Genomic DNA, 26,646 nt, shown 5'->3' on the forward strand with positions numbered 1-26,646 from the left:
ACTATAATACTACTATTGGAGATGAGATAAATTACTTACTATTCGTTTAAGAAACAAAACATATTACATTTTCTTTAGAAATAAACTTTTCTAATGTATTTTACTACCAATGTTTTTTTAATGGAATTATTTATATTATAAATGCCCATAGCTATTCACATTAAGCTACCTGTATGCAACTCATATTTTTGTGGTCATGATTCTAGTTGGTAATGCTCACAAACCCAGTTGTAATTTTCAAAAAAAATAAAAAAAGCTGGTGTAAGGCATTTTATTGTAATGGAATCTACATGATCAAATGCACATAAACCAACATCACATTTAGATACAATTGATACTTTTTGTGTAAAACTGTGAATATGAATTGTTAACACTATCTAGGTGAGCTTCTCTTGGTTGGGGAATTATGTGTTGCTTTTTCTCTGTCCAAGGTTGTGGATTCGATCCTACCGCCATTGGCATCTCTGGCATTTAGCAAGAATGGTGAGTTTTGTTGTCACTGGCTTAGTAGACAGGCTAAAGTGTAACTCATAACACATGCAAGCCTGATTTTGTATTTTTCTACTCATCATAAGCCAAAGAAGAATTGTTTGGGATAATTTGCCTACAATTAGCCTAGAGATTAGTAAAGAGCTTAATGTTTTGCTGATGTTGTAAATGCATCTAACCATCAGTTTTCAGACACTGTGAAACTCCTTTGCTGTTCTGCCAGGTTCCAGGCAAATGTACAACTCTCTTGTGTTCACGTTTCAGTGGAGTGGAGCATTGCGAGTTTAAGGGTGCTGTCAGATATCACTCTGCAGTTGCTGAGCCAGGAGGTGATGGAGGTAGAGGAAGGAGAAAAGGAAACCTGGGATCTAGAGCGCAAATCCTCAAACACACGTCTGTTATCTCTCATAACTGAGTTCCTGCTACCACAGTGAGACCCTCTGCTATTTTCCCCCCCAATATAAACAATCAATATTTTCTGTGTTTAAATTACCTTTATTTGGATATGCATTGTTATTGTAGATGACACATTGATGTGTATGATGATCCATTCTTTAGATACACGTCTTTGCTTCTGGAGCCGGACCCAATACCTGTCTATGCTCTTAAACTGCTATCTTCTCTGACTGAGCACAGCAAGCAAATCAACAGGTACACTTGTTCAATGGCCCTCCAAGCACTGACATACTGTATCCTTTACCACTGAAACCGATGTAGCAATTACACTGTTACACTTACAGCCAATAGTGTGCTTAGTTAAGTAAAAAAAAATAAAACAACGGCATGCTGTTACCACTCCAAAGTTGATTAATTTGTTATAAAGTGTGTGTTTTGTTCTTTGTTCTGCAACACAGATATTTGCCATTTAGCATTTATTTATTAATTTATTTTTAAATTATAACTATATGTAATAAAATTATATTATTGTGGAATATTTGTGAAACAAATAAGTTCCTGTTATCGCAATATAAGTAGTCTTATTAGCAGTTGCTTTTCTCTCTTGGAGTAATGAGGGGTGAAAAAAATGCATGTCATGTAACAGAGAAACCTAAATTCACATAATATCAACAAGACCTTAGATTATTGCAGAGCAGCCTCTATACAAATTATGGTTATTGTTATCTGTTACTGTAGAAATTATAACCTATTAGGAACAAGCACATTAATAGAAACCTGTGGTCTGCCTTAGAGCTGGCACTACTGTAAGCTCATGTTATAGAAAATGAACTAATACTACCTGACAAATCTGATTAGAGAATTAACTAATATGTATAACCAGCCAGTTAATGTTTTAAAAAAAATATTAAGAGAGTCAAATAAATTGTTACCCAGCAGTATTGGACTGAAATGGGCAGGAAGGACACTACCGCAGCACAGCTGTTTTGACATTCAGGTTCAAAAAATTTTATTCCGTCCTTTTGGGTGTGAAAAAACATCATAAAAATCATCTGATTATAGTTTTACACAAATACAACCTCAGAGAAACAGCATATAACCATTTTCACCATGCAATAATTTATTTAACAAAAATGAAGCCAAAAAAAAAAAAAAAACACGTGCGGCATACTACAGTATGTACCCCCTTATTGCTTATACAGGATTTAAGAGGGTAAGTTGCAGTCAGGACCTGCTAACCATAAGCCCTTAAATAAATGGACCATTGGCAGTTTGCTGTTCTGAAGCATTAAGGTGTGTGTTAAACAATGCCTAGAGGGAAACACATGATGAATGGTCTTAGAGATGCAATTGTTGCTGCACAAAATTTGAGAGCAAACTATTTGGAGTTCAACATTCTATGGTAAGAGAGACAAATGGAAAGCATTCAAGACAGTTGCCAATCTTCTCAGGAGTGTACGTCCCAGCACATTCACTCAAAGGTCAGACCGTTTAATACTCAGAGAAATACAAAAAATGCAAGAGTACAGGCCTGTGCATGTTAAAGTCCATGACAACTCCTGACCCTACGGTTTGTTTGGAAGGGTTTCCAGATAAAAGCCTCTTGTGTCTATTGATTTTTATCTGAGGTTGTCTAATACTTGACTCCTGCTATGATCAGAGGATTATGTTTTTACACAAAAAAAATCCCATCAAATTAAAAGAGGTGGTACTATCTTTTGAACATGTTGAACTTTGACATGGGGTTTGGAAAACAGGGCTTAAAAGTTTGTGGCATCAAAAGATTTTATAAATATGCATGTTGAATTTTTTGCTTGTGCTACTCTCACAACCATAGCTCTTGCTCCTGTATGTTATACTCAAGTTATTAACACTAGATCCTTTATGGAGCTTAGCAGGACTTCATTCCTGGCTCTGTTTCACAGTGCATTGCTTTTTTTTTTTTTTTTTTTTACTGCTTCTCCAAACAGTTCACACATACACTACCCTGTCTCATAGTCCTTAAAGTCTTCATTCTTTATCGATGAGCGAGGGCTTGAAATTCCATTTTGAGCAGGATGGTGCAGCTCTGTCGAAATATGTGGGCTGTTTATTTGTGGACTAATCATTTTCTGGAGACCATCAAGCATTAAGGACACAACTCGTTCTGTAGCCTGTGCGTTGGCCTCCATAAGAGATGAAATAAACCGTTCATCACGCTCCTGTTGCTGCTGCATCTGCCTTGCTAGCCATGACTGATGCTGTCTCTGCAAATTCTCCAGAAAGCTGTAGTGGTCTTGATCAACTTTGCGCCTCTTTTTTTTCATTTTTGTGCCTGGAGGGAGAAAAGAAATAATTTAACTGGGAGGCTGGTTTACTTTGTGTTTTATTCAGAACTAAATTTGTTGACAATAAATAAGCTTTGAATGAGCTTTTTTGGCAAGTACAGAGGTAATAAAGCTGATGAGAGTCATACAGTGAAGCTTTGGGGGAGAGTAGTGGAAGCTAGGTTATGGGCTGAGGTGAGCATTTGTGAGTGGCAATATGGTTTTCTGCCTAGAAAGGGTACAACAGATCCAGTATTTGCTTTGAGGATGCTAATGGAGAAGGACAGAAAATGTAATAGGGAGTTAGATTGTGTCTTAATAGATTTAGAGAAAGCATATGACAGGGTTCCGAGAGAGCCATGGTGATGGCATGGTGGCAATGTGGTGTTGTATAAAGAAGTCTCAAGTGGCAGAGAAGTATGTTAGATTGGTGCAGGATATGTATGAGAGCTGTAAGACAGTGGTAAAAAGTGCTATAGCTGTGACAGAAGAGTTCAAGGTGGAGGTGGATCTGCCTCAAGGATCGGCTCTGAGCCCCTTCTTGTTTGCTATGGTGATGGACAGGATGATGGATGAGCTTACTGTAGACAGAAGTCTCTATGGACTATGATGTTTGCAGATGACGTTCCCTTTGTGAGTGAAATGGATGAACAGGATCAAGAATAAGTACATCAGAAGAACAACCCATGGTAAATGTTTTGGAGATCAGAGAGGCCAGACTAAGGTAGTTTAGACATGTTCAGAGGGGAGATTGTGAATATATCGGTAGAAGGATGCTGAGGTTGGAACTGCCAGGCAGGAGGTCTAGAGGTAGACCAAAGAGGAGATTTATGGATGCAGTGAGAGAAGACATGACGTTGGTTGGTGTCAGAAAAGAGGATGCAGAGGATAGGGTTAGGTGGAGGCAGATGATTGGCTGTGGCTACCACTGAAAGGGAACAGCCGAAAGACAAAGAAGAAGTATGGGCTTTGAAAAAAAAAAAAAAAGTAGGTTTGACTGACCTGGAAAATGTTGTTGAGGTGCTGAGTGTTCAAGGTGGGCTGATTCAACTAACAACTGGATATCTCGTGTCTCAGTGTCTGCAACACACTCTGTAACCCAAAAGCAGGCATACGGTTTTTATATAGAGTAGACTCTGAATCACGTGCTAGAAGTTGAATAGCTCTTTGTGTGTTAGTTAGCTAACCACATGGCAAATCAACTAAAGAAACTAGTGCTCGTATATCTTTGTGCGCATGCTCACTGCATCTTTACAGAGACAAAAATATAATTTCTTTATAATATAATATATATATATATATATATATATATATATATTATATTTTTATACCAACGAAACCTATAAATTTACAATACAAATTTTTTTTTGTATATATATATATATATATATATATATATATATATATATATATTTTTTTTTTTTTTTTTACTTTTTACAGTTTTATACTGATGAAACCGTATAAATGATCTCTCGTAAAGGGAATGCTAAGAATAATAGTTTAGGATAAGTAGTCCAAACTGGTTTAGGACACTGACACAGTTACAGCATCGACTGTATATGTGTAACATTATATATGTCATTTATAGGGTGATATAAAAATACCATTGTGATCCTGTTAGTAGTCGCATTATGGCTAGTGGGTTAAAGATTTGTCCGAGTGTATACAGAGCACTGCAGACACACACACACACACACACACACGCGCACACACACACGCTCCTCACGCATACCTGGTGATGATAGTGCTGAGGCCACATCCTCCGCTGTGTGACTTGATATGTTAGCTCCTGGAAGCCCACATCTACTCCACTTCCCTCAGTAGCTGAGAAATGGATAGGACCCAAGAGATCTTCGAGGTGGTCAAAATACGGGCAGTCTACCGGACTCACCCCCCCGCCGCTGCTGCTCTGCCTCTTAGCTCTGAAATAAGACTGCCGCAGGACTTTCCAGCGCGTGCGGATCTGCTCCACACTCCGTGTATACCCTGCCAAGGCCATCTTATCTGATAGCTTCTTAAACATGTCACCGTTCCTGTATTTCCTCCCGTCAAGAAGCTGAAGAATATTTAAGTCTTTCATTTCGTCCAGCATAAACGTTGTCTCATTGTCGCTCCAAAAATGCTGCTTTGTCGCCATTTTCCCGAGTAATAGCGTTAAACAAAACCCTGTAATGTTGACCAAATCTGTTTACTGTTTCCGGGGCAGCTTCTTGTGCACATGCGCGAATGTTTTGGTGGTGGCGGGATGATAATCGCCTTAACCGTATACATGCACTGAGTAATTTGATTCATGACCACATGAGTCTGGTCCAACACCAGGCACACAGACCAAAGCCATGTCTGAATGTACTCCCTACTTAACTTAAAATGGACTGTTTGGTCCACTATTTTAGTGTTGTCTAATTTCTTAGTGGACTGTCCCATGCTCTTGTGGGCCCTGTGTACAGCTGCTTAGATAGATAGATTGATAGATTGATAGATAGATAGATTGATTGATTGATTGATTTTGAACAGCATAGAAATTGTCAACAAAACCAAAAAGACGTAATCTGTATAGACTATTCACCGTGTACTATATTGAAATCTCTAAAAACAACTTAGTATTATTTAATTTACAATGTGAATGTTTGTTCATTAAAAATAAGTACTTATTTTAAATCTCTCCAAAAAATGTAAAAATGTATAATGTCACAGTTTCTGTTAATTACACTTTTTAAGCATTTAGGCACCGAAGATACTGTACCAGTTTAGCTAGCAGGCCCATATTTCCATTATGCAAGTCTTTAGCTGTGCAGTTGTACAGGTGTTTATTGCCCCCGTTTAGCAACCATACACATGTATTCTGAGCAGTGAGAGTTTACTGTTGCCCTCCTGGACATTACAATGAGATCTCTGAAAGCCTGAGCCCAGAGAAGTCTTTGATGCCACTGGACAGCATTGATGTATGGATTCCTTAAGTCTTAAGTTGCATTTGTAAATGCAGTGACAAATTGTCTTAATGGACACAGGTTTACCAAAGTGTTACAAAATGTAATTAGTTCTTTCAAGAACAGAATTGTCAAGTGCCTTTGCAAAACCCATTAAGCACCATGATGGACCTGGCTCTTTCTCTGTAGTTCAATGTGTGCCATGTGTAGCACTGCTGATGAAGTGGGCCGGATGTTGTATACAGATATAGCCTTATCCCGTCAAACTTGACCTTGTTTGCTTTTGTCCAACTGTTGTTATTAAGCAAGATGAATATGGCGTTATATTCCTGCCACAATTCTGAGCGCGTGGTTTGACATTTTGAGAGCAGACAATGCACTCTATGCGCGTGCAATGTCTCCACTGGGCGCTCAACAGCTCGATTCTGCGCGTGCAATGTCTCCCCTGCTCGCTCAACATATTCTCCGCGCACGCGCGACTTCTCGATTCTGTGCGCGCTCGACTCTGCCTGTACGCTCGTTTAACTTTGTCCAGTGTTACAAAACTGCCACAAAACCAGTCAATCACAGACTTCCACACACTACTTCTGATTGGCTGTTCCTCCTCTATCAGCTGGCAATATCGACCGCATAACGCATACTATAATTTGTATAGTGCTTTTAAAATGGCCATTGTCTCAAAGCAGCCTTACAAAATCAAAATAAAATGATAAGAAATTTAAATTATATATAATTATATAATTATATAAGGGAAGCAATGTAAATAAAGTTTTTATTCATAAATATTATAAACAAATATTATAGTATTTATTTTTTATTTAATGAAGTATTAGTATATACCAGTTTCGTTTGCCCATTGTGTGTTTTTATTTACGTACCTAATTACGTTACCATATAGCTCATTGTTAGACTACATCGACTAAAAATTCAAATCGGATAACTTTACTTATAAACCTTTATTTACAACGCTTCCGTTAAGCGGTCGATAGTAGTGCCACTTGATTGGAGGAGAAACAACCGATCAGAAGTAGTGTGTGGATGTCTGTGATTGGCTGGTTTTGTGGCAGTTTTGTAACACTGGACAAAGTTGTGCGAGCGTGCAGGCAGAGTCGAGCGCGCGCGGAGAACATGTTGAGCGAGCAGGGGAGACATTGCACGCGCAGAATCGAGCTGTTGAGCGCGCAGTGGAGACATTGCACGCGCAGAATCGAGCTGTTGAGCGCGCAGTGGAGACATTGCACGCGCATAGAGTGCATTGTCTGCTCTAAAAATGTCAAACCACGCGCTCAGAATTGTGGCAGGAATATAACGCCATAGGATGAACAGATAGTTTGACTCCTGTGTTGCTTACCCAATGAATAACTAATGGAGTGCAGTCAGAATACAGACTGGCATAAAGTGCACAATATAAAGGAAAGACAGGAAGATAACATTATCCCATTCACCATCTTTGCAGTGCACCTTAATATTAATCCCTATTTTTATTTCTTATTGATAGTTATGAGACTTAGTAGATATAAAAGATATGAACCAAAAATTATCTTCCGGAGAATTTAGACTGAATAGTGGTGCGCTGTATATATTGCAGTATTTTTACAAACTGGGCTGAGTGTTCAGTTGCAAGTTAAAGCCACATTTGAGAGATCACAATCACCTTTAAGGAAACAGACTAGGGTAAAAATACAACACAAGGACAAAAAACATGGAAATGGAAAAAAAATATATAGAATAAACAGCTTATATAAAAAAAAAAGGCCTGCCTCTGGGAATGCTTCCTCAGTATTGTTGATCTCAAAAACAGATTGATGTAAAGTTAAAAACATTCCCAAAAAAAGCAACTTGCTAGAATGAAGTAGTTTACTGCAGAGCTCCCAGAGTTGCAGGGACCTTAATGCAGAGGTCTTAGCATCTCCTGCATTCGAATTTCACATCTTGTGCATACGAATTCACCAAAACAGTGAAAGGAAATGTACAGTAGCATTGTGAGTGAGTATGTAGTAAGATGTGACCTGGGTATGTATTGTTTTTCTCTCTGTGACCCGGGACGGTATGGTGTGATTGAAGCTCGAAAAACTTTTTCTTTTGGACAGACTTTTGATCTGTGGACGCTTTGTAACCAGAGTTACTACAGCAGCAGAAAAGTATACCACAGATTTGATGGCTCTATTTTTGCCTAGCTGTAGAACATATAACACATTTTATTGTCATTGAGCCTTATTAGCTTGTGAATATAATGCACTTTTAACAAGGCAGCAAAAAATGTAAACACTCGGTTTACAAACAGACTCAGAGGGAGTATGGAGTTAGGAGTTAGGCTGCTTGACAAATGTTAGAAGGTAGAGATGCAAATAGACTTTTTACAGAGGAAACGGGTCACTTGTTGGAACATTTAACTATATAAAAATGTTATTGTCTCATCCTAATATCCTAATACTTAGGTGGTAAGGTGTAGCTAGGGCTGAACAATAATTCGATATCAATATATATCGCGATAGAAGTTTTTTCAATATTGAAATGATAATATTTCAATAATAATGTCCGATATTTCGATATACATTTTTATATATGTACCGTGAGTTTTCCCTGCAAATATATGCAATATAAGCAAATATATAAAAAATGACAGAAACCATAATATTGCTTCTCTTTCCTAATCATACTGTATAGATGAGTGCGTCGATCGGACGGACGCCGCCGACAAAGAGCGTGTTGTTGCGGGAGAGAGAGGTTAATTTACGACTGCTGTTTACGGAAGTGTAGTCCAGTGCGGGAGATGCATTGTGGGTAATGAGGTCCGGTGTGTGTAAACGCGAGTGCTAGATGTAAGCTGGGATATAGAGTTTTGTTTTCTTTTCAGTAGTTAATAGTTGGATTTAAGTGCGGAATTGACCCGAAAGTTTTTACTATAACCTGACAATGCAGCAAATAAAAGAACGGGCATCGAGCAGTTTGTCCTTCTCATCAGTACATAAATTAACGGGCTGTTACGCTGCCGCGAGCAACATTACAAATATAGCGGAGACGCTAACGGTGTGTTTATGTTACTGCGCATGCTGATGTTTTGCCCTCCCGCAATATTAATTAGACCTTCACTTTTAATTTACAGAGGGAGAGATATTGATCCTTTCTTGATGCAGCGAATTTCTTTGAGCAAATTAATAATAATTTTAATGAATTTAGTTGCTCAGTCTATTTATTTTATTATTTTTGTTTCTTTATCCTGGCTGAAGCAGTTTGTTTGTCGTTTCAATTTATATGAATAATCAGCCTGTTCTAGTTTAAATGGAAATATATATATATATATATATATATATATATATATATATATATATATATTATATATATATATAAAAAAAAATATATATATATATATATATATATATATATATATATATAATAGGAGGAGCCCGGAGGTATTCTAGACTTTGATAATTCAGTTTGCAGACATCCATTGTGTGTGTCCTCGGCAGTTTTTTCCTGAGGCTTTTTAATATTGTCCATATAGATATCGTAATTATATCGTATTGACCAAAATTAAGAAATATATCGTGATATAAATTTTTGCCATATCGTCCAGCCCTAGGTATAGCACTTGTGTGGTGTATTCTTAAGAAAAGGTTACAAGCCAACTTTTGTTATTTTCACATTTCTAGCTAAAATGTATCAACAGTACCTGTCTGTAGAGATGGACTGTAAATGAAATGAGCATTGTAGTCCATGATCTAATTTAGGGATTTCAGGAATAGCAAAAGTTTATACCTTGCTTTTATTTTCTGTTCCGGATTAAATGAGTCTTCATATTCTATTCTATCAAGGGTGATAGTATCTAGATGTAACATTTTAAGATTTTTTATTTCTTGCTATGGTGATGTAGGAGCAACGTGAAAATCTCTTAATACCTGCAAATTGACACTATTACATGAATTGTCTACATGTAAGCATGGCTTGATTGGACTGCTGAAAATTAACTATTTTGTTAAGTATGCAAAAATGTAGAACATGCTTTTGTATAATCTAAAAAAACAAGCAAAAAAACAGGTATTTTGTATTTCAGTCAATATTAAAAAGAGGAAGATTGATTGTACTTATATATTCAGTGTCTAGGCTATTATATACTTTTTTTTCCCCCAGAGTGCATACTCATGCTCAGTTGCTCAGAAAACATCATGTAATCAGCAGTAAATATGTCTCACTACAGTTGTAGGCAGTAATCGGATTTATGTTCTCCACAGTGTGGACATGAACTGGACTGTAGGATAGACATTTACTCATATACATTTTGTAACACTGATCAAGTTTAAGTATGATAGACCTGCACCTAAATACATTTTATATAAAATATTCATACTCGCAGAGATTTCTTCTGATTGGAATGAAACCAATATATTTTTCTTATCCTTACCACTGAAACTTTTTCTTTCTCACTATTCAATATTTAGTGCCCTTTGACTTTTGTGTGACCATCTTTATTCAAGCTCTGCACTTGTGTATTTGACTTTATATCAGGTTTTAAGCTCTTTCCTTGTTGCATCTATACCACACAGGCATTAGCCAATGCCAATGACATGTTATAAGGGGAATCACCAAATGCTTCCTAGGCATGCAGTATATCATTATTTAGTGCATGGTAAGCATCCTGATTAATCTTTTGAGAGTGGTCCTTTAGCTAATTTAATTCAATCTAGCTCTCTTCTTTTACCCAATCTTGTGGCATTCTTGTTAGAGGGCCTCTACATGACTATGGTAATTGGCTGTGAATCAAAAGCCTTAGTCAATAACGATGTGAGCGAGGATTTTCGATAAAGACAATCAATAGTCCCCAGTGACAAACCTTATAGAACATAACATTCTCCTTCTATCTCCCCTTCTCTATTTTGCTCTCTCTGATCCCCTGCATACAGTACATTTTCTTCTTCCCTAATTTCTTTCTTTCAGCCGTCATTTTCTTATTTTAATGCTTTTTTTCCTGAGGGTCAAAGGTTATTTTCTTTTATATTTCTTATATTTTAGATGACTGATCTTTGTGTCTTAGAGCTTTCAGCCATCAACAGCATATTTATACAGGTCTAATACATGTATTCTCACAGTAATGAAGACAGACTATAGGTATGATGCCATGGACATAATTTTTATTGTGTGTTTGTGTCCCTAATATAGGTTTGTCAGGGAGAGTAGTCTTTTGTCTGCCATCTTTGAAGTCATAGCGGTAAGTGCTCACAGAGGTTTTAGACTGGACCTTGTTTTTTTAGTATGATTAATTTTTTTGCCTTGGGTCTCCCAATCCAGCTTTAGTAGAGAAAAAAGCATCCCAAAAATTGTACATCTTATGGAATCATATCTCACAATTTTAAGTTTCCCTCAATAGTCTGAGTTTGTGGAGACTGTCTCTCAGTGTGGTTCAGATAAAACTGGGCATCACAATGCTCCACACTCTGCGAATAGAACCTCTTTTAAAGAAAGGCATTTTGAATGGTTCGGGGCATAAATAGATACTCTAGCTGATGCAATAATATAGCAAAATGTTTTTCTTTTTTAGCTGTTGCTAGTGACTAGGTAATGCAAGTACAATGTGTGGTGATTTTTTTATTGTTCTTTTTTCAAATTAGTAAATCAAATTATCATACTGCCTGGCAAAAAAAAGTTGTACATTTTGCCATTTCATTTGATCACCTTAAGCTTTGATTATGATATGGATTTAGCACACCATTATTTTGAGAACCTAATCAACATAACTTTCCATCCAGAGTAGCAATAAATTGGGCCATGGTTCTAGTATTGATGACGAGTGTCTAACCACTCTGTGATATCATCTTCAACATTTCCCAAAGACTTTCAGTAGGGTTAGAGTTAGGACATGTGCTAAAATGATTACTCATGCTCCCACTCTTTCACCATTTGAGCCTGTTGAATCTTGACATTGTCTTTCTGAAAAATGCTTATTTCATCAGGAAAGAAAAAATATTGTAGCTTTGACAACCCGGTCACTGAGTACATTCAGGTCATCAAATGAATTTTTATTTCATTTTATTGCCACATAACTTTGCTGAAAAAAAAAAAGAAAAATCATGATTCATTTTTTGCTGTAACTTTGAAATATAAATGATTAAAATGTTTTATAATTGTTGTTAATAATAATAATAATAATAATAATAATAATAATAATCGTAAACATAATGTATGCTCCTTTAGTTATTCCGTTAATTACCAAGAGGATTTGGTCCTGTTTTTTTCTTTAAGGTCCATCATAATAACATCCTTGGTGGCATCATGCAGAATGCTATGACCATCCTCGCTAATCTGATTGGACCAAAGGACACAGACTTTCAACTTTTTTACAAAGAAGGTGATTTAACAAGGGCTTATTGTCAGAAAATAAAGATATTTATTTAATGGCGAACTATAGAAGCTCAGCACAATGAGGGATTTAGTTAAATGGCTCTTGCCTGAAATATTATATAGACTGTCAATTTTTTGTCATTCACTTTTGCAGTAGAGTGTCTTTATTAAAATGAGATGAAAGAAAAGCATAAGAAACATTATAGACTACAGTATATATAGTTTCATGGGGCAGTGCAAGTCCTAAATGAATTCACGTCAAAGCCCCTTCCACATCCTAGAGTGTAATTGCCTGTTTTTTCATTTTGTTGTGTATAGAATGTTTTTCCACATCAAAAGCAATGCTTCAGTTCTCTTCTCCAGTGAGCGCTTCAGTAAGGGGGGGCTGTTTTTACTCATTACAGTGCAGGGTCACAAGCAGGTCACCTAATTTGGATACCGTCATCACGCGCCTTATCAGGTCTCACTCTCAGAAAGGCCTGACCCAGCACTAAATATAACCCTGACAATTAGCACTATCTCGCAAACACTGTGTTGCTTGAGAAGAGGAGTGAGTGGAGGAAGCATGCTATAATTGGTCCTTTTTTGGCGTGAAATCTGTGAATGTGGGATGCTGCCTTAAGAAAGGAAGTGAAGTGAGCGTGTGGTGAAGAAATGAAATAAAAGGAAAGTGAGAAAACAAAAATGGTAGAAAAGCAACAATAGTGTTATCAGTGTGTTAGATTGGGAGGAAGGGGAAGGAGAGGTGGAGTATGAGAAAAGAATAGAGAGACATACAGAATAGAGGTTTGCGAGTCAACATCAAGATTAAAATAGAGATTTACGAGTCAAACCTTTAATATCCTAATGAAAATTGGGCTTGTGCAGTGCCCTCTGAGCCTCATTTATATGAGGGACTACGGTTCACATTTGTACCCTACCTAATTTTTACATTTTTGTGCTCACAGACTGAAAAAATTGCTTTCTGGTGAATCATCAACTGCTGACTTGTTTGTTTTGCATACTTTACTGAGTGTCTACAGCTTTCCGAAGTACAGGCAGTAAATTAATGCTAAAAAAAATATTCCTAAGTGCAGTTTAACAACCATAAGTATAAGTAATTTGTGCTTCCAGAATGGGAGCCTTGTAAGGATTTTTTTTACCGCCTCTCTACAATGCTCTAGCATATTGTTCTATTGTACTGTAATTATCTGTAACTTAATTGTGTATTCTTTGAGATACAGTTTTTATTTTTACTGAGCATGAACAATTCTGAGGTCCCAAAAAGATTAAATTGACTCTCTTTGCTGTTGGTTTGCTTCAGGTCTGTGCAGTGTCTGTACAGTAATATTTAATTTAAATGTACTTTACTTTTATCATGCATTCAAAATCATGGCAGTTTGAGTGCTACAGTTCAAGTGGCTGCCATGATCCGAGGTGACAGCTAAAACGTATCAGAGCATGAGATAGGACACGTTATTATTTCAAGACGACCAGATTATTCATGTGCTGTTAATATTTTAACAACGTCAGTGCGAGCAATAAAAAAACTATGAGGCAAAGAAAGCAGCAAACGTTCCACATCCTGTTTTGGAAAGGTTCTTTCAGGAACCTTATAATTGGTTTGGAGGCAGAGAGAAAGACATTTCGTGTGTTCCAGTATTCCAGTGTTATTGTATAGAGTTCCTAGCTCAGAGGAAGATTTTATCTTGTGCTTCATACTTTCTCATAGGTCAGTATACAGTAGACAGTGAGTGTGCAGTTATAGTACAGTAAGCTAAAAGAATTTTAAAGGGTAATAAAAAGTACTGCAGTGCCAGTCATATAATAACTAGCTGTTGTTGAGGTCTGCATATGTGGGGTGAATGTCTTTTATGATATTTAATCATATTGTGTGTTATATTTAAGATTAAGTTTCTTTCTCTGTAGCTTTCGGTAAGTTGTGGTTTAGTATTGTGCCATGAGGCTTTACTAAATTAATTTATAAATTTGTACTTTTGACATCAGAATATGCACACAATCAGTTGAAGGATACAAAAATGTATCAAATGCTGTATTGTCACAGTTTTGATGACATCATGAAATATCAAATTGCTTCCTTAAGAATCAGTCCTATTGTATTGTGTGGAAGTCTGCAGTTTACACTCCTAGTAATTACATTTATCAACTGTATAATAAACTGTCTTCCTAATGAGAATATTACCTTGCTTTAGAAGATAATTTGTAGCATTAGAAAAGTTTTGAAGTGGTAACTTCAACAAGACTGGTCCATTCATATTAACCATTTGCATGTACTGCCTTAGTCCTGTAAATATGATAGCTATGTGAATCACTTTAGGTACAGTACAATACATGTTTCTCTGCAGGTATAATAGAGTTGGTGTGTGGAGTGTTTATGGAGGCAGCAGCATTGTATGTAGAGAAAGAAGAGAAATGTGGGGTGAAGAGCTGTTTGGCTCTACTGCTGTCCCTGCTGGACATCATCCACTGCCTGCTCAAACACCTCTCCACTATGGTTCGAATGGCTCTAAAGGTAAGGCTGCTTGCTTGTCAGTCTCTCACACACACTTTCATGCTTGCACATGGTTTCTTTCTCTCTTAACTTGACATTCCTCTCCCTCTTACATCCTCTGATCAGTAAACATGTCTCACTCTTGCTGTCAAGCATCAACTCTCCTTTACGTTCCCTCTCTCTCTCTCTCTCTCTCTCTCTCTCTCTCTCTCTCTCTCTCTCTCTCTCTCTTATTCTCTTTGCCTCTTCTGTGCTAGGCGTGCTGTTGGGAGGGGGCTGTTTTGGGTCATTGAGAAAGTGCTGCATTTAATTTGACAAAGTTTCTGTTGGGAATAATCACATTGCCTGCAGACTGTCTGTGAGGTTCAGGTCAGGCGAATTGGCTGGCAAACCAAGCACAGTAATATCCTAGTCAGCAAACCAGTTAGTTATCGTTTTGACACTGTGAGCAGTTCCTAACTTCTGTTAGAAAAGGAAATTGCAGGCCGCTTCAACTTTATTCTTTTCCCCATATACAGTAAGGCAGTACTAGGGCCTTCGGAGTTCTATGCTGCTGTCATGCAACAATTTAGCGACCTTGGTTTCGATGGCACGACGACAGGTGTGAATTTGTAGGGGTGCTGGCAGACAATTAACCTCATGGATTAATGTCATGATGTCATGTCGAATCAGATGAGTAAGTCCCGGTTTGGTGAAGAACACATTTTGAAACTGATCAACCAGCTCATTTAGCTCTTGGTGCTGGGACGGTGTGAACTCATTTCAATGTTGGACAGCTGCGACCCTGTGGCTCAAGAGAAAGAAAGATTGTAATAGGAAGAAACCTTAAGAAGAACCAGACATTCCATTACAGAGCCCATGTAGACTTCTCCCAAACAGGGGTTTAATCGGCGTGAAGCTGTGGAGGCTTGAGGGAGTCTCTCAAACAGCAAAGAGGACTTATGGCAAGTAGCTGGTCCCAGGTTTGGCTGTCTTCTTTTGAGACACGCCGGTGACCTGTCCAGTCCCGCCCTGGCTACCATAGCATTTTGCAGCAACATGCCATTCCGTCTGGATTGACAATGACCTGATCTAAATCGTGTGTGTGTGTGTGTGTGTGTTTTAATATTATCATGTACTTTATTATGGCATACTGTACATACAGTATGGTCAGTCTGTGTGTCCTTTCCTAAAGTCTGACAGTGATGAAGACACAGAAGCAGCAGAAGAGCTCCTGCTTATTAACAAGCCACTTACTGATCTCAACAGCCTTCTCATTCAAATGGTCAGTGTCCATTTATCTGTATGCATGTGTTAGTGTGTATATGTGCATCTATGTGTGTGTTTAGTAGAGGATCATGTAAGTGTCACCTTATTTTATTTATTTTGCAAATATATTGGTCACTTTGGGTAAGTGTGCCAATGTGTACCTGCGTGCTTGCACAAAATAATTATGTAAGAAAAATTAACTGCTCCTTAGGCATTGATTAAGAAGCCAGGCTTGTATTTTAAGGAAAGGAAATGTTGTCTTAGATATACAGTGTAAATAAATAGAACTATATACCTAAAACTAAATATATCAATTTTAAATGTGTTCAATAAATAAATAAAAGGGAGGCTTAAGTGCCTTCCCTAATGCCTCGAGTGTCACAAGAAGCAAGGGAGAGAGAGCCATTGGCATGCTGCAGGCTGTAATGTCATGTGCGCTAATGTATCTTATGTTATGTGTGCTAACATTGCCAGAAACAATGGAGTAAAGCTGGGCCACTGGGCCATGACAAAACACTGTTAGGACACTTAAGCATCCACAGTCTTCATTTGCTTTCATACTTAACTATGAAGGTGCACCTAATTGAGAGTGTCAGGAGATACTGGTGGTATAAAAGAAAATATCCTACAAGTACATATTTATGAATCAGAGGGTTAAAGCAGTGGTGGACGCACGGTTCTCTTACATGAGGTTTCTTTGGGCCCTTTTCTTTTCCTACATACTACTTTACTACTTACTAAAATTTTGTCCCCAACTACAAAAGCATATCCTAATAAAACAGCGACATTAGCTTTGTCTAAATTAATAGTTATTCTTGATTATTACAAAATTCTGTGTCTCTCATGGGATTTATCCCACACAGAGCAAAGCTTATGTTTACAAGCTGCAGGTAAAAATAAGCAACGACCATAAATGTAATACACTAATCATGGACCTGGTCTTAATTTAAGTTCAAACACAAAAAAAATACCTCCTGCATTTAACTTTTTGGTTTAATTTGTCTCATTTTTCACCCAAGCAGTTTCAGTTTAACTATTATTAGTTGCTTAAGAAAAAATTATTAATTTAATATTATGTGATGTGTGGTAAAATTATTCACATTAACAGCCAATCAAATCAAGCTTCAATTTACTTTGTTCTTCGGTAACAGCTACTGTACTTTACACTGTGTCCCACTAATATTTAGATTTCCTTAAACAAAAGATAATAACCTTATATTTTCATCATAATTTTCTGGTGATGATTCACATAGTTGCTGTAAGGTACATCTCATTTTAAAGAGTAGTCATTTTAACTGCTTTAACCACATCTTGGAGTGGCCTTTTTTTTAAATAATCAATTTGCATCTCTGTTCCTGAGCCAGCTTCCCTGTATTCATTATTCATAATTATTACCTTTCATCTGCCTTATGAACAAGTGCTGATACATAGCAGAATAGAATTTCATTGGGAATAAAAGTTAAATAATATATTTTAAAGTGCTATTCATATTGAAATTCATTTTATAATCATGAATGTGCATGGATACCAAAAAGATAATGACATTGAACTTTTGAAAAGATTTTTTTAGCTGCATATTGTTTTAGAGCAATTAATCATGTATTTAACTACAGTATATGTTTAAGAGATCACTAAAGAAAGATGTGGAAGTAGTGTAAAGAATCATGCTTAGGGATCATAAGAGGGCAGCAGTATTATGTGTCCCCATAGGCCTCAGTAGAACTCTTTTTCTTTTGCAGTCAGCCTTTCAGCACAACAGTGCCATTAACAAACCCTAATCATTCTGATTCCTGGCCGATTTTCAGCCACCTATTCCGATTAGGCTTCTCTATCATACTTCCATGGTGCATCCGCTAAATATGCTAAGTAAACATGGTGGTTTTATGAGCCTGGCTAAGCAGGTGTTAACTCTTGCTCTGCAAAGACTTTATGCTGGCATGTGAACAATACTGGGTGAGTGAGCCTGTGCACACACACACACCAAAGGCCATTTAGCCTTGGGCTCTGGCTTCTCTGCGCCCCTCATCCAGGGCAGAGAGGCGGCATTTTTTGGGAGCCATTGTTCGAACCTTAAGCATTTTTTCCATTCCGGATTGGCCGGCGGCATAAAATAAATTGAGCAGGATTAGAAGTGGTTGGTGCTTGCGTGTGGCCTCATGGGATTAGGTTTCTATCGAAGGGGCAGAAATGGATCAGCACAAAAAAAGAAACCAAGATCCCCAAGCTCTCTCCACATTCTTTTAGGGAAATAGTAATACTGCAAAGAAAATCCCTATGGGCCCATGACGCTGTCTCTCTCTCTCTGTCTGGCTGAGCGTTGACTAGTGCTGCATTCACTATCCCTAAACTAATCCCCTGATGGGTGGGTTTATCTCATAACTATGAATTTATCAGTCTCTGAGGATAAGTGCCACACTGCTCCAATTATGCCTGTTTTAGGAATGATGTCTGTATCCAAGTCAAAGTCAAGTTTATTTGTAAAAGCACATTTAATACAGTTGATAAAAGTGCCATACAATCCTAAAACAGCTGCAGACATAGTAACAGACTATAAAACACACAATAATAATAACATAAAATAAAACAATAAATAACAATAAGAAATCCACTCATAAGCAAATAAAACTGTAAATAAATAAAAAGAACTAAAACAGGGACAAGAGTATATCACCTAGTCCTCATACTGTATTAAATTGTCTGGCCTCCAGTTCCACTTTCTTAGAGGAGGCGTCGCAGACACAACCGGGTAAATGCGGTGGCCATGATTGCCAACTAACATAATACTGTGGTATGCATATTAACAAAGAAGTGTTTGGTAATTATAAACCAGCAGGGTAATAGACCAAATCAAATTCAAATTCAAATTTTATTTTTCACATACACAGTCATACACAGTACGATATGCAGTGAAATGCTTACACGACTGCCAGTGACCTTAAAAAAATAAAAGCTTATACATAAGAAAATAAATATGAATAAAATAAATACGTCAAGAACAAAATTAACAAGTAAAATATGCTGTACAAAAAATATACTGTAATAAAAGAAATATGTTAGAAAATAAGATTAACTAGTGAAATGAGAACAAAATATCAATATATCAGATATAGAAATAGAAATTTGTCAAAAAAGAAATTTAGAAGTATAGAAGTTTGAAATGGCTCCTTAATAACCCTTCTTAAACCCTCTCTTAATAACAGAGAAAACAAACAGAGGGACAGACAGCAAGTCATTAATCTAATCTAATTTCTTTTTTAAACGCACCAATCTGCCACTTGTTTTAATTTAGAAGTGACACTATGTGGATTGCTCCATAAAATTTTACTTTCTCCATACATACATTCATAAATACTACAATAATAATGCTTTTCAGTATTCAGTATTATTTCAATGTTAATTATGACTAAGTCATGTTTTATGCCATATTTTTCAGTTGAAATGTATGTTTGAATAGGAAGAAGTCAACATTTTTTTTCTCTTAGTATACAGGGCCTCTGAACAAAAGAAATTAGTCACATGTGTAATTTATTCCCAAATACATGGTTTCATCTCTCATCGCCTCAATAACAGCAGCAGCCCTGTTGGGTAAGGAAGGCAAAAGTGTCTTTCACCAGCTGTTTCATACAAGTTTCCTGTGGGATTGAGGTCCAGAAAACCTGGCGAAGTAAACATCATGCTTGCTGATAGTTACCTGCTTATTTAACCCAGTATTCTCTATACAGTATTGAGCTACTGGTTTTATGCTAAGTTACATTTGTTCTACCTTTGAGCTTGTACAATAAGGTACTGATGGTGAAGGAGTATTTTTGTTAAGGGAGCTTTTTGGAAATTATTACCCTTTCAAATGTGTTTCTTAAATATCTCTAAATTTGTATTTTTTTTTCGTAGCTGCCATGTGATGATACAGAAGTGTATGAGGAGGCCAGTCAGTGTGTATCACTACTAGCGCAGCTGTATGGTGGGGATGCAGCTGCTCATTTGACCCCAGAAGACCTGCTTAGCCTTGCACACTCACTTCAACTACACACCGAGCCCAGACAGCAGAGACTACTACTCCGAGTCCTCAAACGCCTGGTGCATAATCATGCATTATTTTGCAATGAGGCCTGTCTGAAATACACAAAATTGTTTATATTATTTTATTAATAGAAAACCTGTTCTCAAAACAAAATGAACATAAAGTAAATGTAAGTGTTATAAAAATGAAATGGTAGTGTAATTAGCCACATTGATGTAATCAGTAAATTAGACTTCTAATCAGGCTTTTATGATATTTGTGTTTAGGCACTGAATGCCTAGACCAGTAATAGGAGTAGAATTTAAAGCATATTTAAGGAAAAAAACTAAAAAAAATGCAGTGCATTGTGTCTTGCTATTTTTGTGTTCCCAGGTCTCTGGTTAAAAATAAATAGTTTCTGCTCTTTAAATTAAATTCACTCTGGCCAAAGTGAAGTTAAATAGTTTAAACATACAGTAGGTGGGTCAGATGGGTGGGATGGATATTACAAACAAGTTTGTAATTTGTAGATAAGTTTGAGTAAATTATGAGGTCATTTATGAAAAAAAAAAAAAACTCTTGCTTTCGCAACTACAGTACATCCACAATTTTGAAGTGTTGTCAAAATCCTTAACATGACTAATATGGCAGGAAAATTAAGGCTAATTTATTTAATTATTTTATATAATCTTATGCATTTGTTATATTTCTGTTTCTATAACAAATTTATTATGATATAAAATGTAATAAATATTAGAGAGAGCTGATTGGCCAAACTCTCTCAGCAGAGTGGGATGGGAGCTCTTGTCTGTAAGCTCATGCAAGTGGAAGGAGCAGATAGCACTGTCCTCAGATTGTTCTGCCGCCCCCAACAAATTATGTCCATTTTCTGTGATGAGTACAGCTGTTTTTTTTCTGTTCTGCCATAACAATGTACTGATGAGGTTTCAGGTTACATACACATTTCTTAGTGCTCTTGTCTGTCAGCTCTGTGTTTAAAATTTAATTCAGATATTACAATGGAAGTAGTGTTTAGGACACTGAGCTAAGGTGGAGTTAAAGGATCCTGTTGAGGGCTCTTGAGAAGCCGGTAAACATCATTTTACATTTTATTTACTTAAGCTTCCATGAAAAATATCAATCACTATATAGCAGATGCTTTTAGACCGTCTCTGTGCTAGTTTTTTCCAGTGGAATTGAAAATGAAGCTCAATCTTTAAATGCAAGTTTCTCTCTTTTCACTGTAACCACATTTTAAAATGCTAGAATTTGTGTTTGAGTTCATGTTCGTATTTTATTTTATTTTTTTTGCACAAAATGGAGAAGATTGCCAAACACTGTAAAACATGTGATCCTATAATTTTTGATTTCCTTTTTTTTTGCCCCAAACAGATGGGTGCAGTAGACAGTGCAGGCTGGGGAACAGAAGGAGGTCAGAACCTGGTGCAACTGCTTCAGAATTTGGTCTGTGGTAACAGGTGAGGTAGCACACGGAAACGAGAGCTCTTGGCTCTCTCTATCCCCCCAACCTTTTCCCTGCTATCCTTTTACAGTTGTCCAACCATCCTTTAAGTGAAAAGAGATATTAATCTGTGCTGCACTGTATTATTGGTACACTGTCAGCACACCCATGTTCCACCAGGTATTAAAACCCACTGAATAAAGGACCTGTTTAGGCGATACAATTGTCACATGATACAGTTGTCACATGATTAAATAATTGTTGATCTGGATTCTTCACCAAAGGTTACATTTTCACTAGACCCAGTGTACGGGTTAATCCTAATTTCCCCTGGTTAAAGGAATATTTGCAAACAGTAAATACTATGTAGAAATTACCACTGAGCTTAACTTTGCATATAGGACAACTTCATGCAGTATGTATTTAATACCATAATGTACATCAATAATACTGATGGACATCTATCATTAAATGGGTGTTGAGCTTGACAGTGTTCCAAATAGCATATGCATACAATTTTCAATGGCTGTTCATGAGGTTTGTTCAATATATTCTTGTCACAGTAAAGTTGTTTAGTTTTGCTTTAGAGTGTAGTTGTTTAGTAATTGTTTAGAGTATAGTGAGTTTAATACAGTACATGTTTACAGAATGTCTTCAAACAAAAGTTTCTTTTATCCCAAGTTTAATTTAACTTAATACAGATCTTTTCAGTAAAAGCTGTACCAGAACACTAATCATCTAAATGTGATGCCATCATTTCCCAGGTCTCAGTCAGACACTGCAATAGGAGCATTAGCTGATGAGATTTTGAAAGGACTCAGATGCCAAGATGGGACATCAAACAAAGAGCACTAGTGAAGTCTCACCTCCTATGCACTTAATGTATCTCATGGTTAATTTTGTATGCCACTTTTAGCACAGAAAATATTTTATTGTACTGAATTGTTGTATAAATAAATTATAAAGCCCTTCGATTTCCTAAGGCTTGGCATTTATTTATTTTTTTTTGGCATATTCTTTAAGAGTTATGGAACAAACATTTATGGAAAACAGTCCAGCTTTTCAAGACATACATTTATACTAAAATAGACAAGTGAAATGAAGATACTGTAGCATATGTCTCCAGTTAACATACTGTAGCAATATGAAGTTCATTGCAATAAGGAGTTAAATAAGGAGTTAATTTCATAAGGGGTTAATTTCAAAATCTTCTACAGCTCCTACCAGAAAGGAGAACTTAAAATAAAATAAGAACCCAGACCTACAAAATAAAAGATTAAGTGTCAAAGCATGCCAATTGAGTTCCATTGGACTACAGAATCTTAGAAAGAAAAAGCAATATAAAAAGAAAAAAAATCCTTCATCCAAAAAAACCCGTAGGATTTTTTACTCTTGATCATAGATCTTGCCCTTGTAAACCACTGACCTGCTTCTTCTTCAAAGTTCTTCAGAGAAAATCAAGTTTTTCATCTGAGATTTTCACAGTGAAAAAAATAGTTTTGCAAAGAAGTTATTTGATATTTATAAGTTAAAGCAAATTACATAGTTTTTTTTACATACATTGCATATATCTGTTGAGCACTAATTGTTTCCATATTGTGATAAATATACAAAAACATCAGCAAAAAATGTGTTACTTTTACCTCTATTTTTCTGAAATTAGCATGCTAGTAAGAGTACCTAATAACTATTTACAATGCTAGCCAACTGCTAATAAATAAAACCAGGAGAAAACATTCAGACTCCAAATATTCTGCATTTCTTCCATGAGAAGAATTGGAGAAAAAAGATTATTGGGAGTAAAGCGAAGAATTCAGATCCAAACTGCAATTTAATTAACCATGCAAGCAAAAACAGCTGTCAAAAAAAACAACCTGGAATCCACAATTCTATTCCAATAGTTGTGACAGGTCTTCTCAAAATCTGTGTTTTTTAATTGCGAATCTTCCTTACATTCTAACACTTAAAACATATAGGTTTTGAAATTCAATAAGGGGTTCAGAAATAAAATCCAGACAGAAATAAAAAATCTACAATTAAAATCTGGCTGTTTATCTGTTTAAAGTTTAGCAATAACAATTTAAGTGATACATACATCTCTTGAAGCAACTTGGACACATAGTGATGTTACCTGAGGTCATCGGGCGTTTCAGGTCTTTTACCATCAGACACCCTTGCCCAAGCGACTAAACCATGGGTGATTTGCCCCCAGCTTAGCCTGTATAAGACAGCAATAATGTCAAGTGTCCTATTATACAGGTGTGGGAAAAGAACACATACTTTTCTATAGGTCACATTTATTGATATTCTAAGCTCTGTTAATCAGAGTAAGAGCACTAAAACTAATATATATTTATTTGTCATGACCCCTTAAACAAAGGGAGAATTTTAGAAGTACAACATGTCATTTTTAATGTGTGTAAGAGCATCAGGGATATCAAAAATTAATATTATGCACTAGAATAAAAATGCCCTATACACATTTACCTCAGCAGTAAAAATGTGTTAATTGTGCAGCTACACATGTTTATTTAAGATGAACATTTTCAGTGGATCTTTCTGCAGGAGACCCAGTATGAGGCTCTGGAATTCAGGACTACACGGTAGACAGCTGGACCTCCAAAAAAAATAAGCACATTGGTGCATTTAAAATTTAAATTAAAATCTAAAAGTCAGGGAGGCACAGTGGCTTAATGGTTATTAATGTCTCCTTGCATCTCCAGTTTGCGGGTTGGATTCCCTCCTTGGGTATGTGTGCATGGAGTTTGCATGTTTTCCCCGTGCTTGGTGAGTTTCCCCCTGTACTCCAGTTTCTTCTCATGGTCCAAAGACATGCAGATTAGGCTATTGGCGTTCCCAAATTGCCCGTATGTAAATGAGATGCGATGAATTGGCACCCTGTACAGGGTGAACAGTACCCCATCTTACGCCCTAAGTTTCGTAGGCTCCAGGCCCCCGCAACCCTGTATACAGGATAATGCAGTATAAACGATGGGCGAGTGAGTAAATGAGTCAAAAGTCATTATCATTACCTTGACGACAGCTGCTTATAAACCTTTTTGCTCCAGAGTTGGAGGATCTTCATGTAAGATGTGCCCAAACAGATCAAATGTCTCTGAGAAGAACAATGGCCTTCCTAAATGAAAAATCGAACAGGAGGAAAAAACATTTTACAGAAGCACTATACAGTATATATATATATATATATATATATATATATATATACAGTACTGTATTTTTGTGGGATTATTTTTAGGTTTTTCATTTATCACATAGAAAGTAAACTGTAAATGATGACTGCTATGACATTTAGAAAATTGTCTGGCCTGAGCATGGTCACTGCAATGGTGGCGGGAAATTTGAGCTGCCTCCTTAGGTCAACCTTTAGCTGCCAATACTGTGCAGTAGGAAGGAGTCCCCCCCTGTCTGACATTGGTGCTGCTTTGGCTTCTCAGCTTTGACAAAGCTGATTGTGTATTCAAAGCTGAATGTGCTCCAGAGCTCTGCCAGATAAACTTTTTCCTTCTTTCTTGCCTTTTTGTTCTAGCTCCCTCCAAAGCTCCCCCTGACCTCTGTGGCAATAGTGAAGATTTACAGTTGGCATACAATATGTACAATAATATGTAATATATTTTGTACAATAGAAACATATATGTGACATAAAACAAAAAAAATAGTATTTGCTAAACTTGGTGTATGCAAAACAGCACTGCAGACATTTAAATTACCCACTCTGATCATTTGAGCATATTTCATAACCAATTACAATCAAATTCATGTTTTAAAGTCCTTACCAGTGCACAACTATACTAGGCTCAAACAAAGAGACCACCTTATCATGCTTCATGTCATGAGTTAATCTCACCTGGTAATACAGTGAAAACATGCTGAAGGTTGAAAAACCCTGAAGGGAAGCACTGTCCTTAAGTATATTTACACAGTTAATTACAGTACATATGAATTCAAATGGCATGAAATGTCTACAGTTCCAAGTGATTTTCACTAATATTTTCTTTTTCTATTTACTCACATGGATCGTACAACTCAGGCCTCTTGGATTTCTCACTACAGATAATTGCCACTAAATTTATGCTTCTTTCCCTCCTGCCCTTGTAAACCACTGACCTGCTTCCTCTTCCAATTTATTCATACAAAATGAAGTTTTCTATCTGAGACTTTCACAGTGGAGAAAATTTATTTGCAAAGACATATTTAGTTGTTTTTTTTTTTTTTTACATACATTGTATATATTTGTTAAGCTACAGTAATTGTTCCAATATTGTAAATGTACAAAAACATGAGCTGAAAACTGTTACATTTGATGCTATTCTCCTGAATTTAGCATGCTTATAAGTTTTTCTAATGTGTACTTACTGTACAATGCTAGCCAACTGCAAGCAGAATTGAGTTCAATAACTGCTCCAGTTCAATAACTCCCTTAAAGTTAATAACACAAATAAAACCAGGAGAAAATATTTTGCCTTAAAATATTCCGCATTTCTTCTATAAAAAAAAAAATTGGGGAGAGTAAAATTAGTAAATTTATAAAGAATGCAAACCTAACAGCCTGGGTGCAGTGTGTTAAAGCAAACAAAGAACAGGAAGAGTTCTTATCTCATCTAACACAGAAGAGTAAATCTGAGTAAGTGTTCCAGATGTTAATCTCCTCATGGTATATCTTGAAAATTTCTTACCATGTGTTAAGATTAATAACAGCCACACTCTTTGTATCTAAATAAATACAATGAACACACCAAGGATAACTAATGCATGCCAGACTTTGCTTGGATTTCTTAAAGAACACTTTTTGCATTTGGCGAAAAACCAAACATGGTGGTGAAGGGGTGATTATTTGCGGGGGGGGGGGGGGGGGGGTTTTTGTTTTTTTTGCAGTCACATACAACAGCAATAATCTGAAGCACACCGAGAAAAATAAAAGAATCACATCAAAGACCAGACTGCAACCCAATTGAAATGTGTTAGGATCCTAACAG

At 36.6% G+C, this 26,646-nt stretch overlaps 1 protein-coding gene across 1 annotated transcript in view; it reads left to right on the forward strand.

The window, feature by feature from the left end:
- The window catches only part of ulk4 (unc-51 like kinase 4), a 61,855-nt gene extending 39,240 nt beyond the window's left edge, over positions 1 to 22,615 (forward strand). Inside the window, exons 28-37 of the mRNA XM_053494752.1 lie at positions 432 to 483; positions 754 to 919; positions 1,048 to 1,140; positions 11,276 to 11,324; positions 12,356 to 12,461; positions 14,800 to 14,966; positions 16,120 to 16,209; positions 20,082 to 20,267; positions 21,583 to 21,668; positions 22,417 to 22,615. Of these exons, the coding sequence (XP_053350727.1) occupies positions 432 to 483; positions 754 to 919; positions 1,048 to 1,140; positions 11,276 to 11,324; positions 12,356 to 12,461; positions 14,800 to 14,966; positions 16,120 to 16,209; positions 20,082 to 20,267; positions 21,583 to 21,668; positions 22,417 to 22,507 (1,086 nt within the window). The 3' untranslated portion in view covers positions 22,508 to 22,615. The remainder of the gene's footprint in view (positions 1 to 431; positions 484 to 753; positions 920 to 1,047; positions 1,141 to 11,275; positions 11,325 to 12,355; positions 12,462 to 14,799; positions 14,967 to 16,119; positions 16,210 to 20,081; positions 20,268 to 21,582; positions 21,669 to 22,416) is intronic.
- The last annotated feature ends 4,031 nt before the right edge of the window (positions 22,616 to 26,646 follow it).

This window comes from Clarias gariepinus, chromosome 4 (genome assembly GCF_024256425.1).
Source record: "Clarias gariepinus isolate MV-2021 ecotype Netherlands chromosome 4, CGAR_prim_01v2, whole genome shotgun sequence".
NCBI classification, from domain to species: domain Eukaryota; kingdom Metazoa; phylum Chordata; class Actinopteri; order Siluriformes; family Clariidae; genus Clarias; species Clarias gariepinus.